This window comes from Canis lupus, chromosome 8 (assembly GCF_048164855.1).
Source record: "Canis lupus baileyi chromosome 8, mCanLup2.hap1, whole genome shotgun sequence".
NCBI lineage: Eukaryota > Metazoa > Chordata > Mammalia > Carnivora > Canidae > Canis > Canis lupus.
Window position 1 is genome coordinate 46,628,741 of NC_132845.1, and position 14,041 is coordinate 46,642,781.

At 45.6% G+C, this 14,041-nt stretch overlaps 1 protein-coding gene across 2 annotated transcripts; it reads right to left on the reverse strand.

Moving 5' to 3' along the window:
* Positions 1-258: 258 nt before the first annotated feature.
* RSL1D1 (ribosomal L1 domain containing 1) lies at positions 259-13,841 on the reverse strand. Of its 2 annotated transcripts, none has more exons than XM_072835821.1 (9): positions 13,654-13,841; positions 12,602-12,741; positions 10,265-10,403; positions 8,958-9,106; positions 8,767-8,868; positions 6,138-6,231; positions 5,724-5,849; positions 2,961-3,257; positions 259-1,705 (listed from the first exon to the last, which is right to left on the reverse strand). In XM_072835821.1, the coding sequence occupies exons 1-9, from the start codon at positions 13,750-13,752 to the stop codon at positions 1,379-1,381; spliced, it is 1,473 nt and encodes a 490-aa protein (XP_072691922.1). In that variant the 5' UTR covers positions 13,753-13,841; the 3' UTR covers positions 259-1,378. The 2 variants fall into 2 exon arrangements, with proteins under 2 accessions (XP_072691922.1, XP_072691923.1); XM_072835822.1 differs by having other exon boundaries at positions 12,490-12,741; positions 13,654-13,791.
* Positions 13,842-14,041: the final 200 nt, after the last annotated feature.

Consider the following 14,041-nt stretch of genomic DNA (forward strand, 5'->3'; position numbering starts at 1 on the left):
CCTTATTTGGTTAAAGGTTGGATTAAAAACCATACAGCTGTCTCTCTCCCACTCCCAAACTCTGTCCCGAAGAGGCAGACTAGCATGATTATGTACATGAGTTTGTCTCTGCCAAACAGTACTTTAATCTCCATTTCTGAACACGTGAAGCAAGTCTGGCTGTGTTCCCAGGTCATCTTGTTTCTGTGCAAGAACAATTGGATTATGCTAATGCGCTACATTAAGTGTATACGCGAAAGCTACAAGAACAGCCCGATGACAATTTTTAAAAAATATTTATTATTTATTCACGAGACACACACATAGAGAGGCAGGCTCCCCGCAGGGAGCCTGATGCGAGACTCAATCCCGGATCCTGGGATCACGTCCTAAGCTGAAGGAAGATGCTCAACCGCTGAGCCACCCAGGCGTCCCATTTTTTTTATTTTAGGAGCTTTTGTGACGTAAGGAGTTGATGTCACAATCTAATTTGTGAGTACTAAAAACCAAAAGCTCTCACTCCTCTGACTTGCTGGAGGACCACCTGAAGCTGGACTTGTTTCTGGAGCACGTTATCTTGGAAAGCAGGCTTCATTGGGCCTCTGCTGTAGGACAGTGCCTCCAACACTTACTGCCAGGGACATGGGCCTCAATTCAAATCCAGGGAGAGGCTGAGTACTTCAAGAGTCCTTTCCTGCTCCAGAATATATTTGATGGTCATCCAAAGTGTTCCCAGTGTACATGGGAGTAAATCCACGCAGGCTGAGGGGTCTGGATTCAACCCGGTGCCTCTACCCATGGCTCCCTGTTGACTAACCTCACTGAATGCACGCTAACTCAGTGACCCACAGACTTGGCCGACGACCACCAAAACCAATTATTTTGATCTCAAGGGTCCTTTCCAAAACCCAGCAAGGGTTTCTCGTAAGTTCCACAGTGAGCCCACTCTAGGCCTGAGGAAAAGCACTGGGAGGGTTTGCACAAACCAGGGTAACGGAGCCTCAGTGAACAGAAGGTGGAAAGCAGACGGGGTAAGGACCACATGTTAGGGATTCAAGTCAAAGCAACAGTGTCGGGAAGGCCCGCATCGCTCGGCAGTAAACGGCAGGCTCTAGTAAGTAAATGGACAGCCACAGAGAAGCAGAGACAAGCGCTGTATTTTCCCTGTCATATTAGCAAATACACAGAAGGGCAACTTAAAAAACGGATTTATTTCACAACTACTGGTTCTCTTGCGCACGAACATACGTCAGAATTACCTGCAAAGGTTCTAAAAAATATTTAAGTCTTGACCTCACGCCCGGAGAAGGCTGCAAGGAGTGGGGGCTTGGGACTCCGGCATTTTCAAAAAGCTCTTTGGGGAGTTCGGAGGTTTCCTTCTGCTTGAGTCTCTTGATTGTTAGGTTGACTGGGGTACTTTGCGCTTTTTGGGCCACTGTTTGGGGGTGTGGGGAGCTTTTTTTGCAGATTTATTAGCAGTAGTAAAGAACCTGGCTCCTGGCTTTTTGGTCTTCTGTCTTGGGTCTTTTTTCCCCAGTGAAGAGTTTCTTTCTTTCTCTGCCTCTTCTTTGATTCTTGGCTTCTTCTCTGGGCCGTTACCTGGAGTCTTGGCCTCTGCAGCCTTCGGGGTCTCCAAACCTGGACAGGCCTTTCTCTTTTTTCCACGGGGTCTGTTGGGACCAGGACTCTTTTTTTGAGACTTCTTTCCTGCAGCGTGGTTTTGCACCTAAGAAAAAGCAGAGTAAGTCCAAGGGAAAACAAATCCTGATATTGTAACTCCAAGAGCTAGTATCTTTTTCATGTCACCCCTAAAAGGTATACCTCAATACAATGAGATGGAGGTGGCTTTGCCTTTTGCCTCACAGGCATTTTGAAGGGCACCTGTTTTCCATTAAAAACTATAGCAAGGACCCTGGTGATCTCCATCAGGTCCAGTCAAAAGAGAACCACCTTTGCCCTTGGTAGGGACCCCTGAAGTGCCCAGTGGGGGCATCACAGGGAGCCTGTGCCCCAAACCTGACTCTTCTCCACCTTCAGTAATAAACGCCTTGCCTGTGGGTTAGGACAGAAGGTTCCCAGCCTGTGTGTGTCAAAACCACCTGGGTGGCCTGTCGGGAAACCCTGCTTCCCAAAGGCAGACTGGGAGTCTCTTAGGCAAGTGTGTTGCACAACAGGAGGCCTGCACTTGCCAGGACCTCAGGTGACTGCTGCTGGACAGGACTCCAGCGATGGGCACGTCCAATATGGGAGGACGTTAGAGAGACGACAACAACCAGCAAAGCAAAACTTCGCTTTTTTAGTAAATGTAAAACAACAGGATTATTATGGGAAATTTGGAAAACATAAGAAATGTAAAAGAAACAAAATTCTCTAATAACTATAGCACACAGTATTAACTACCTATTATTCACTACCTTCCCCCCACAAGTGTGCATACATTTAAAAGCCAAATGTTGAGGCGCCTGGGTGGCTCACTGCAGTTGAGCATCTGCCTTTGGCTCATGTCATGGTCCTGGGGTCTATGTCAAACAGACCTTAAATCTGTAATTTGGGATGGAGCCCCACATTGGGCTCCCTGCTCAGTGGGGAGTCTGCCCCTGCCCCCCACTCATGCTTTCTCTCTCTCTCTCTCTCAAATAAACCAATCTTTAAAATAAATAAACAAAAGCCAAACATTATGCCCTTTCCCCAATAACTTCATTAGCATCTCCAAGGACACTATGAAGACTTCCTTACTGAACATTATTTTGAATTACATATAAAAACTATTGCCAAGGGTACATGATGTGTCCTCATCTGTGCCTCTACAGTGAACGATAATAAAACTTCTGTATGTCATTCCCCGGATCCTGTTTCCTAACTACGGGGCAGGGCAGGACGCACCATTAGAAACGGAACCACTGCCCAAATTTCTCCCGACCTGCATTTTAAAGCCATGGGCAGTGTTTCCTAGAATTATAATGAATATCAATAAAAAATACCTCTATGTTTTCTTTTGCTGGAGTCCCTATTGGTACGAGGAGTGGGATCTCGTCTTCGGACTCGTCTTGCACCTTCTGCTGGGTTTTTCCTTTACCGGCCTCTTTCTTCTCACGAGCTTGCATCTTCTCCTTCTGTGGGGCAGGGTCCTTCGCAACAGCATCACTAATTTTGGGGTCCGCATCCTCTTCCTTTGGGGCCGATGCAGCCTTTTTACCCTGTTTCTCAAGCCTTTTGTTTTTTCTCTTCTCTTTTTGTTTTTCACGATTCTCTTTTTGTTTCTGTTTTTTCTTTGCTTCCTACAAAATAAATAAACAAACAAACAAACCCACACAAGACCCCAGCATAATTTTAGTAAGGGATACGCTTGTTGGCAAATAAATGGCACAGATTTAGCACTTCCAGTTCTTATGAACTGTAAGCTCCTGGAAAGTGCCTCAATCTGTACCAACTCTGAGCAAACAAACCCTGTTATCAGCATTTGCACATCAAGTCCACTTTGGTTTTGGCTCATAGTGCAAGATGCGTGCTCTGTGAATTACACGTTGGGACTCAGAACCCGGGTAACTGAAGTATGCAATCAGAGCTTCTGTAAAAGCTGATCTTGTTTATGGGGGACTAAGGAATTATCCTAAATGTAGAGTATTCTGATGTGATTTATCTCAATAAAATTGTTTCAAAAAAACTCACAACTGATTTTTTTCCCCCTACTTCAGGGTTGTGGCTGAGAAGTTAAAACAGCAACTTTACACAGCTAGAGGTCCATTATCCTAACTACATAGTCACGTTAGGTAACATCCATAATCGTGTCCAATTCCATTTTAACCAGCAATTCCAACACTTTCACAAAGTCCTCAAATGAATCTGCTGACAATTGGCAAAAAACTCAGATTCCTTGCTTCTGAGAACAGCAATCTGTTTTTTTTTTGGATCATCTTCCCAATGAAAATAAATAAAAAATTAGGGTTAAAATATATTTAAAAAAAATTTTTTTTTCTTGAAGTCATCAGGGAACCAACTACCTGCAAGACATTTTTAAAACAAAAACCCAATGGGTAAGTGAGCCCAGAAGCAAATTTTGCCAAGAGTATTTGCTGATCTCTAATTTTTAACAGGGAGTCCAAGCGGATGGAGAAAAATCAAACCCCAGTGTCTACACCAGGCAGGGATTCTAAGAGGAACTCCCCATGATAAGCTGGGAGGCTAGTGAGATACTCTCAGGGTAAAGATGAACAGGAGGCGGAGCTGTGCAGACTCTCAGCATGGTTTGCTCTGAAACGTTCAGGGAATCTCAAGCTTTAAATGTGCTTTCAGGGAGCCCTGGACCCCAAGGTACCCAAGAGATGGAAATGGAAATCCTCTAGATTAAGATCTTCATCCTCCACCTCCAATTATTTCTACAAAAATTTCCCAAATGTGATGACCACAACACAAAGACAACTGAGCCCACAAGGAACCAGCAGATGCACAGACCAGCTGTGACACCAACACTGGTACTTCTCGACGGATCAGACAACAAATAATAACGTTTAACATGTTCCAGGAATGAAGGTGAACTGGAGGGCTATTTACAGGTAGGTAAAAAGAAAGTAAAAGAAGTAAAGTCAATCTGAAAAAGAACAAAACGGGCAGCCTGGGTGGCTCAGCGGTTTAGCGCTGCCTTCAGCCCAGGGTGTGATCCTGGAGACCCGGGATCAAGTCCTGCATCCGGCTCCCTGCATGGAGCCTGCTTCTCCCTCTGCCTGTGTCTCTGCCTCTCTCTTTCTCTGTCTCTCATGAATAAATAAATAAAATCTTAAAAAAAAAAAAGTGACCTTTAGAAGAAATAACTAACCAACCCAAATTAAAAACCCACTGAACACGATTAACAACATGGCTAAAGAACAGACGTCTGGGTGGCTCAGAAGATGAGCCGCCTGCCTTCTGCTCAGGGCATGATCCAGAGGTCCAGGCTTCTTGTGGGGAGCCTGCTTCTCTCTCTGCCTATGTCTCTGCCTCTCTCTCTGTCTCTTGTGAATAAATAAATAAAATTAAACACACACACACACACAAACATGGCTAAAGAAAAGTGCTAGCAAACTAAGAGAGGTGACTGGTCTAACACATAGAAAAAAAATCTGAATTTTCTCTTGTTCTGGCTTTTTTGGGGGGCAGAGGGGCAACAGTACAAATAGTGCTAAAAACCTGCAAACCCAAACTGAAAGGTTACCTGCTAGCCTAATACAATCTTAAATTCTGTCCATAAAAAAGTTTTTCTTTTTTTTTTTTTTAAGATTTTATTTATCATCATAGACATAGAGAGAGAAAGAGAGAGAGAGAGAGAGAGAGAGAGAGAGAGGAACAGAGACAGAGGCAGAGGGAGAAGCAGGCTCCATGCCAGGAGCCCGATCCTGGGCCTCGGAGGATCGCGCCTTGGGCCAAAGGCAGATGCTAAACCGCTGAGCCACCCAGGGATCCCCCATAAAAAAGTTCTTAATAAACTAGATTTAGGTTTTCTTTTAGCTCCTCTTGCCACTACACAGGCTCCTGCTGAGCCTACTCAGCCCTTATCACTGACTTATCAATAAACACAAGATCCGTCTACCTCAATATACTTTATTCACACCACTACTAAAGGGTCTCACATGAAAAGTGGGAACAATGCACACAAGAGCCCAACCACTGGAAAACCAGTGAAGGTCAGGCAGGAATGGAATCTGCTCCTCTTCATGGGCCATGTTTATATCTGTGATTAAGTCTACCTGGTATTTAAAAATTCTACTCACCTTTTTCCTCTGAATACGAGTGCATATTCCCTTGGCTTCATCCTGACAGCTGACAAATGAGGAAAAGATGGGCAGGGAAGCTGACCTCTCTGTCTTCACATACAAGAGTTTCACACTCTCCCACTTCTGCAATAGACAAAAACCGTATCATCAGTCCATGTCCTGCTTCTTTTATTTATTTATTTATTTTTTAATTTTTATTTATTTATGATAGTCACAGAGAGAGAGAGAGGCAGAGACACAGGCAGAGGGAGAAGCAGGCTCCATGCACCGGGAGCCCGACGTGGGATTCGATCCCGGGTCTCCAGGATCGCACCCTGGGCCAAAGGCAGGAGCCAAACCGCTGCGCCACCCAGGGATCCCCTCCTGCTTCTTTTAAACGAACAATCAATGGGCGCATCTGTAAGACCGCACCTCTGGCAACTTTTGTGAAAGCCTCTTCGCAACAGCGATGATGTTATCAACGATGTGTTCAACCTCCATTCCAGTGTGGCCAACGCGGATGGTACTGAAATTTAATACACTATTAGACAAGTGATTTTAAAAAATGATTTTTCAAAGTAAAGCACATTCATGTGAGAAACGTGAAAACATGACCCTTAAAAAAAATTTAAGGCAGAAACATTAAAATCTTCAGGGTTTCACTATTTTTGTTTTTGCAGTTATTTTACAGAACTGGTATTTTTTAATACTGAAATTCAACTAATTTACATAGTGTAGTATTAGTTTCAGAGGTAGAATTCAGTGATCCATCAGTTGTATATAACACCCAGTGCTCATTACATTAGTGCCCTCCTTAATGCCCATCACCCAGTTACCCCATCCCCCATCCACCTCCCCTCCAGTGACTGTTTGTTTACTATGATTAACAGTCTCTTATGGGGGACGCCTGGGTGGCTCAGCTGTTGAGCATCTGCCTTTGGCTCAGGTTGTGATCCTGGGGTCCTGGGATTGAGTCCCGCATCCCTCTACCTGTGTCTCTGTCTCCCTCTCTGTGTGTCTCTCATGAATAAATAAAAACAATCTTTAAAAAAATAAAATAAAATAATAAAATAAAATAAAATAAATAAAATCTTAAATAAAAAAGTCTCTTACGGTTTATCTCTCTCAGATTTCATCTTGTTTTATTTTTCCTCCCATCTCCTATGACCTTCCACATTGAATGAAAGCATATAATTGTCTTTCTCTGATTGAATATTTTGCTTAGTTTCAATGTATTTTAAAGGGAGATTATCTTTCATATTCTAGAAATGCCTTGCTCCTGAAATCATGTCATACTGTTAAGCGGTGATGGAAGAGCTGTGCTTAACGAAGTGAGGCCTATGGGTTTGTGGGCAGGGCTGGAGGAAGTTCTACCTTCATTCTAGAAAACACAAGTCAGAGTCAGCCCTTGAACTTTCCTGAGGAGGGACTGTTCTGGAAGGAAAGACCCCCTAGAAGGGATGCTTGCATCATTATGGTCCCCTACCATGGCCCAGCTGTCATCCCCTAAGATAAACAGTTCTCATCCCTCCTGTAATAGCGTCCTCTGGCCAAGGGCAAGACCATCACTTCACCTGAAACAGGGTGCAGGTAGACGCCAAGTGGGAAGATCCTCTATCGCTCAGCCACTGTGTACCCTGTTCCTGCCAGTCCCCACCTTTCCAGGTGGAAGGCAGGCTCATGGTCTGCTGGCCGTCACAGCATGAGGAGGCAGAGCTGGTGCTCTCACCTCCCTCCAGCCACAGACAAGACTCTGCCCACTGTGTGCTCACTGCCACCTGCAAGCACACCCTTGAGTTCCCAGATGGAAAGATGACAAGGAGGGAAGGAGAGAGGGGAGAGGGGGAAGGGCATGAGGAGAGAGAGAAAGAGAATGAATGAGGGGCTGCAGGAGGAGGGGGTATGAAAGGAGAGCAAAGAATGGTCTGGGTGTTTGTGCTGTTTGTTCACTGTCCACAACACTCCCTAAGGAAAAGAGGAGACCGCTGCTGCCTCCCCCCACCAGCTGCTCATCCATCCCAAGACCTCAGGCCTATGACCTGCTAGTTAATCACTTCCCATGAGCCACTACTTTGGTGTCTGCCTATAACCAGAGCCAGGGCCCAGGTCTGACAACCAATTCTTCTTAGCTGCTTCATTATAGCCAGTTAAGGGACCACCACCTGCAGATAAGACAACCCCAGAAAACCCTATCTGGCCCACCATACTCTGATCTGCCCACCCTGGTGAGCAGAGTCAAGATATCTTGGCAGTACTGTTTTACGGTGTGTGCCACCACTGGATACTCAGAGGCTCCTGGGGTATCTTTAGGAGGGGCAGTACCCTACAGCTCTGCCCTACGGGCAGCTGCCCATCCCCAGACCACAGATTTCCCAGTCAGATTATTTTTATTTTTTTTCTTTTTTAAAGATTTTATTTATTTACTCATGAGAGACACAGAGTGAGAGGCAGAGACATAGGCAGAAGGAGAAGCAGGCTCCCTGTGGGAAATCATTTGAAATCATCATTTCAAAATGATTCTGAATATGATTAGAAGGCCCCTCCTCCTGCTAAACTGCCAAGCACTCAAACTTAACTGGCCCCTCAGCCCTAATAAAAAAGGTTTAGCCACATTCTCTGTCTGCTAGGGTAACCACCACTACCCTGAAGTCCCGGGATCGAGTTCCACATCAGGCTCCCTGCATGGAGCCTGCTTCTCCCTCTGCCTGTGTCTCTGCCTCTCTCCCTGTGTCTCTCATGAATAAATAGTATCTTTTAAAAAAAAGTTTATGGGCAGCCCAGGTGGCTCAGCGGTTTAGCACTGCATTCGGCCCAGGGCCTGATCCTGGAGACCCGGGATCAAGTCCCACGTCAGGCTCCCAGTGTGGAGCCTGCTTCTCTCTCTTCCTGTGTCTCTGCCCCTCTCTCTCTCTCTCTCTGTGTGTCTCTCATGAATAAATAAATAAAACCATAAATAAATAAATAAATAAATAAATAAATAAATAAATACAAAAAAGTTTATGCAATTATCATCAAATGAATCTAAGATTGAACGAGGCACACATGGATACTTTTTGCCTACCTGCAAGAACCACTTTTAGAGATGTTTAAGACAGTGCCACCTATGCATTCATTAATCTCCCTGGATAAATTCTTGGCCAGAAGGTTCACAGGTACAGGAACTCTGTAACAACACACAGGTACTTGGAACAGAATGTATACACATCTATGACATTCACTCTGCTCAGATTCAGTTACCACCAAGAAACTTACTTCTTTCTGTGGTAGAAATGTCTCCCGAGGTGTGACGGTAAGAGCCGCCTGATTCTCGCATCAGTAAGGAAGAAATCAAAACTGCCCAAGAGGCGGAGCTTGGCTTCATAGGCTTTATACTCCTTTTTTAGAGTTCGGAGGGGGATAATCTAGAAAACACAAGAAAGAGTAAAAACATGAAATGTTAAGAACTTGAACAGAAAGGAGAAACACTTAGGCTAATAATTTGTGCCCAGATCTTAGAATGTCCTAGAGCCACAGTTTAGTAAACACGTGGAGATCGCCAACACATGCCAAGCACTGTACTAACCGCTGGGGACATAGAGACAAATGAGCTGGGACGCCAGATAAAGAAAGGACACCAACAACTACAAACCACAACAGGGAAGCACCAAGTCAGAGGCAAACCTGGGATTTTCTGGAAGTGCAGACTATGATCTAACAGAGCAAGCTTCTGTAAAGCCTTCAAGACTTAAAAGTTACTGATATACACATTAGCTTTTAGGTGAGGGAATCTTAACAGTTCATCTATCATAGAGAAGATGGAATATGCCCTACTAAAGCCAAGGAAAACTGGAAAAATTGTTTTAAGTGATTTTATTTATTTATTCATGAGAGACACAGAGAGAGGCAGAAACATAGCCAGAGGGAGAAGCAGGCTCCCTGCAGAGAACCTGATGCAGAACTTGATCCCAGGACTCCGGGATCATGCCCTGAGCCAAAGGCAGATGCTCAACCACTGAGCTACCCATGCACCCCCAAAATTTGAAATAATTAAGTAAAAAATTAAATTCCTAGGGGGCGTCTGGTTGGCTCCATCGGTGAAGCACGTGACTCTTGACCTCAGGGTCATGGAGTTCAAGCCCCATGTTGGGTGGAGAGATTACTTAAAAATAAAAATTTTTAAAAAGGAATGGATGGATGAATAAAAATAAAATCTCTAGGAAAGAAATACTGGGTTACTAGGTAGTACAGGAACCTATTATTTATCACTTCAATTAAAAGATTGAATCAGGGGCAGCCCCGGTGGCGCAGTGGTTTAGTGCCGCCTGCAGCCCGGGGTGTGATCCTGGAGACCCAGGATCGAGTCCCACATCGGGCTTCCTGCATGGAGCCTGCTTTTCCCTCTGCCTGTGTCTCTGCCTCTCTCTTCACTCTCTCTGAATGAATAAATAAGTAAATCTTAAAAAAACAAAACAAAACAAACAAAAAAAAAATACCTTAAAATGCTAAATCTTTAAAAAATAAAAATAAAAAAGACTGAATCAGATCTTTTCATTGTCCTGAAAACATTAACCACGCCTGACCTGAGAAATGGTTTTAATTCCATGCTTGTTCAAAAGCTTCTTGTAAAACCGTTCTGTGTTTTCAGGAGTTAAATTGGGTTCATCCTTGGTAAGTAAACAAATATCTGTTAAATCTGATCGAATACCATGAGGCAAGGCCCTGCAAAATACAGAGATGGAACAGAAGAAGAAAGTATTAGAAGAGACAAAAATGTATATTTCTAGTTCATGGAATACACAATAAATTCAGTTATTTCAACAAATTTCATTTTATTTAAGCAAATACTCTACCAGGAATATTTAAAAATACATCTAATTTTCAATGGTACAGAAAAGCGATTTAAGATTCAAGTAAATCATCAATAAAATATCAATTAGGGTGGCTCAGTCAGTTAAGCATCTGACTCTTGATTTTGGTCCAGGTTGTGATCTCATGGTTCTGAGATCAGCCCCACATTGGGCTCCATCCTGGGTGTGGAGTCTGCTTAAGATTCTCTCTCGCTCTCTCCCTCTGCTCCTCCCCTCCATATAAACAAAATAAAACAGAATACCAATTAATATGTGGGATACAACCAGAGTTAAAATATAATCAAAGACTATGCAAAGTAGCGCACGTGAGGTTATTATTTTATAAGTTGTTATACGTCGACGTGTACTATAGTGTGCTAGAACTATCTGTAATATCAGGATAGTTCTGGTTCAGAACTTCACCTTGCAGAAAACTCTGTACACAAAATAATACAGAAAACATGGAGCAAACCAACAGGGACCAACAAACGTATGTTATTACAGTTGAGCCTTTAAAATTTTTTTTTAAAGATTTTATATTTATTTGAGAGAGAGTGCACAAAAGCAGAGGGGAAAAAAAAAAGGAAAAAAAAAAAAAAAAGCAGAGGGAGCGGCAGGCAGAGGTAGAGGGAGAAGCAGGCTCTCTGCTGAGCAGGGAGCCCAATGTGGGGTGGATTCCAGGAGCCTGGGATCATGATAAGCCGAAGGCAGATGCTTACCTGAGTCACCCGAGAGCCCCCAGTTGAGTCTTTAAAACGAGAAAAAGGTGTAACCCATTTCTTAGGCCTACACGTCCTGAGGAAACATTTCCTTAGTCTAAGAGGCGAAGGCGCATGACTAGCTGAACAAGACGGGGAGTGATATGGAGCCAGGAAGTGGTAGCAATCATCATGAATAGAGTAGCTGGGAAGATATCTTAGAGGTGACAGGGCTTTCCAGAAAAGAGAAACTGCCTGAGCAGAGGTGTGGAATAAAGAATGCATGAGGTATACATAACCGACTAAGGTAACTTGCTGGGGCAGGTTTGTGGTCAGCAGTTAATAGAGAATCTGAGGATCCCAATTTCTAACCATCCTTACCAGCCCCATGACCCCACTCATGGGGGAAAAAAAAAAAGAAAAAGAAACCACCTCTCTGATATACTTTCTTCAGCACAACTGGCTTTTTTGGAGACTTCAAGAAATGAAAGACTTAAAAAAAAAAAAAAGAAAGAAAGAAAGAAATGAAAGACTTCACAGAAGCAGGGGTGCCAGATAAAATACAGCACAAGTTAAACTTTAATCTTTCTGTGAGTTTTCTTTTAGTATTTATGTCCCAAATATTACAGGGGACCTATTTATACTAAAAAAATAACTTGTATTTTGGGGCACCTGGGTGGCACAGTCGGTTAAGCATTGACTCTTGGTTTCGGCCCAGATCATGATCTCCCAGTTGTGGGACTGAGCCCCCACATCCAAGCTCTGCTGCTCAGGGCAGAGTCTGCTTAAATTTCTCTCTCCCTCTCTGCCCATCCCGCTCATGCTCACGTGCACATGCTCTCTCTCTCTCTCTCAAATAAATAAACCTTAAAACAAAATAATACAAGTTTTATTTGCTGGCAATTCTGCAGAGAAGGCATCTCTGACCTAAGAGTTCTACCCATAGCAGTAAGAATGTGTGATCACCATGGGTTTGTTTTCCAGAAAGCGCTCACTGCCAAGTTTTTAATCATCTGCATGAAGGAGTCTGGGACCTCAGGAGTTTAGCTTGGAACCAGCATGATATGGAAAGATAACAGAATCTATACAAATACAAAAGCTGTCTCATTTCTTCTAAAAACCAGGTTCCGCATCCAGTAGAACTGCTAAGGTGAACTGTCCACCCAGCCCCAGAAAACTAGTGAAATGTTTAGGAAAGTTAAGCATGCCTGAATTTGTTTTGTTTTGTTTTTTAAGGCACAATTACATATTTCAACTCACATTTTTATCTTGAGTTTCCAAAGTTTCCACCAGAAACAAAAGGGCGATTGTTAACCGCTAGACAGAATGACCAAGCAGATAACAAGGTCAAAGGCAGAAAATCAGAACTTACAGTCTGACCCTCAGTTCTTTACTTGGAATCTTCCATAATATCACCATTAAAAAGAAATTCTCATTCTCATTCAAAAGCAAGCCATTCGCGTTCTTCCTGGACCTGGAGTGTGCCAACAGTGCTTCCACCGCTTTTCGAATCTGCAAAGTGGAGAGACACACAAATAAATTAAATCTCAATCTAATTTAATTTAGCATTTGCCCCGTCCTCCCGCCCTTTTTCCTCTTGAAGTTCTATGTGAATAGCATCTCCATCAGGATCCTACAACTTGGGATCAGACTCCATCAGAAACCACCCCAAGGGATCCCTGGGTGGCGCAGCGGTTTGGCGCCTGCCTTTGGCCCAGGGCGCGATCCTGGAGACCCGGGATCGAATCCCACGTCGGGCTCCCGGTGCATGGAGCCTGCTTCTCCCTCTGCCTGTGTCTCTGCCTCTCTCTCTCTCTGTGACTATCATAAAAAAAAAAAAAAAAAAAAGAAACCACCCCAAGATTGCGCTCAGCACCCGCCCACAGAAAAGGGCCTCTCCCACGTGAAAGCATCGGGCCAGGTGGGAACATGTTTCCCGGGCCCTCGAGGATGAAGGCAGAGATGCCGGGAAAAGCCGAACACACCACGACCAGCATTTAGTGAGCACTTACTATGTGCCAGGCCCCGGCTACAGCGCGTCACGGGCCTCGCCTCCTCTGATCCGGGGGAGGAGCCGAAGCCAGCGGAGGCCCCTTTCAAACCCGGGGTCACTGAGGCTTGCAAAATTAAGCGACCTGCCCAGGTCAACTGGTAGGGAAGCAGAGCCGGGGGGCGGGGGGGGGGATGGTCTCACTCCGGGACCCCCGGCTGCACTTTGCAATGCACCTGGGGCCCAGGCCGCAGGGCTCGGGGGCGGCAGGCGCCTCCCCGCGTGCAGGCTGAGCTCAGCGCCACCCAGCGACCCTCCCCGCAACTCCGGGGGGCGCCCGCGGGGGCACGGAGCCTGCACCCGGCACCCCGCGCCTCCCAAGCCCACCGCCACCCCCGCTTCAAAGCCCCACTCCCCGCCGCCCCCTTGCTCACCTGCCCTTTGTCCAGCTGCTCCAAGCAGGCCGGGGTCTCTGGAGCGGAGGCCGAGGCTGCGGTTGAGGACGACGGTGACGGCGGAGCTGAACCCTCCATGTCGCTCTCACCTCGTGCAAGCGTGCGCGCGGGGACCCGGGGCTGGCTCCCCGTGCGCACGCGCGAGGACCCGGGGCTGGCTCCCCGTGCGCACGCGCGAGCCCTGGCCCGCCGCCGGAAGGGGCGGGGCGGGACGGGCTGTTCCGTCACATCCGGAAACTCGGGGTCGGAAGCACAGGAAGTCCCACCCGCGGGGTTTCGCCGAATCGGGTGCGGCGCCCGGTGTCCGATCTCTCGTGAGGCGCGGGAGCAGCCTGGCCATTCCGGGCTCGCCCTCTGCCCCGGGGGA

Excerpts from the sequence above, each read along its gene's own strand:
- RSL1D1 (XM_072835821.1), bottom strand. The coding sequence starts at position 13,752 with ATGGAGGGTTCAGCTCCGCCGTCACCGTCGTCCTCAACCGCAGCCTCG. Across the intron at positions 3,258-5,723 it reads CTCGTATTCAGAGGAAAAAG|GAAGCAAAGAAAAAACAGAA; the intron begins GTGAGTAGAATT and ends TTTATTTTGTAG. Across the intron at positions 1,706-2,960 it reads CAGCAAAAGAAAACATAGAG|GTGCAAAACCACGCTGCAGG; the intron begins GTATTTTTTATT and ends GCTTTTTCTTAG.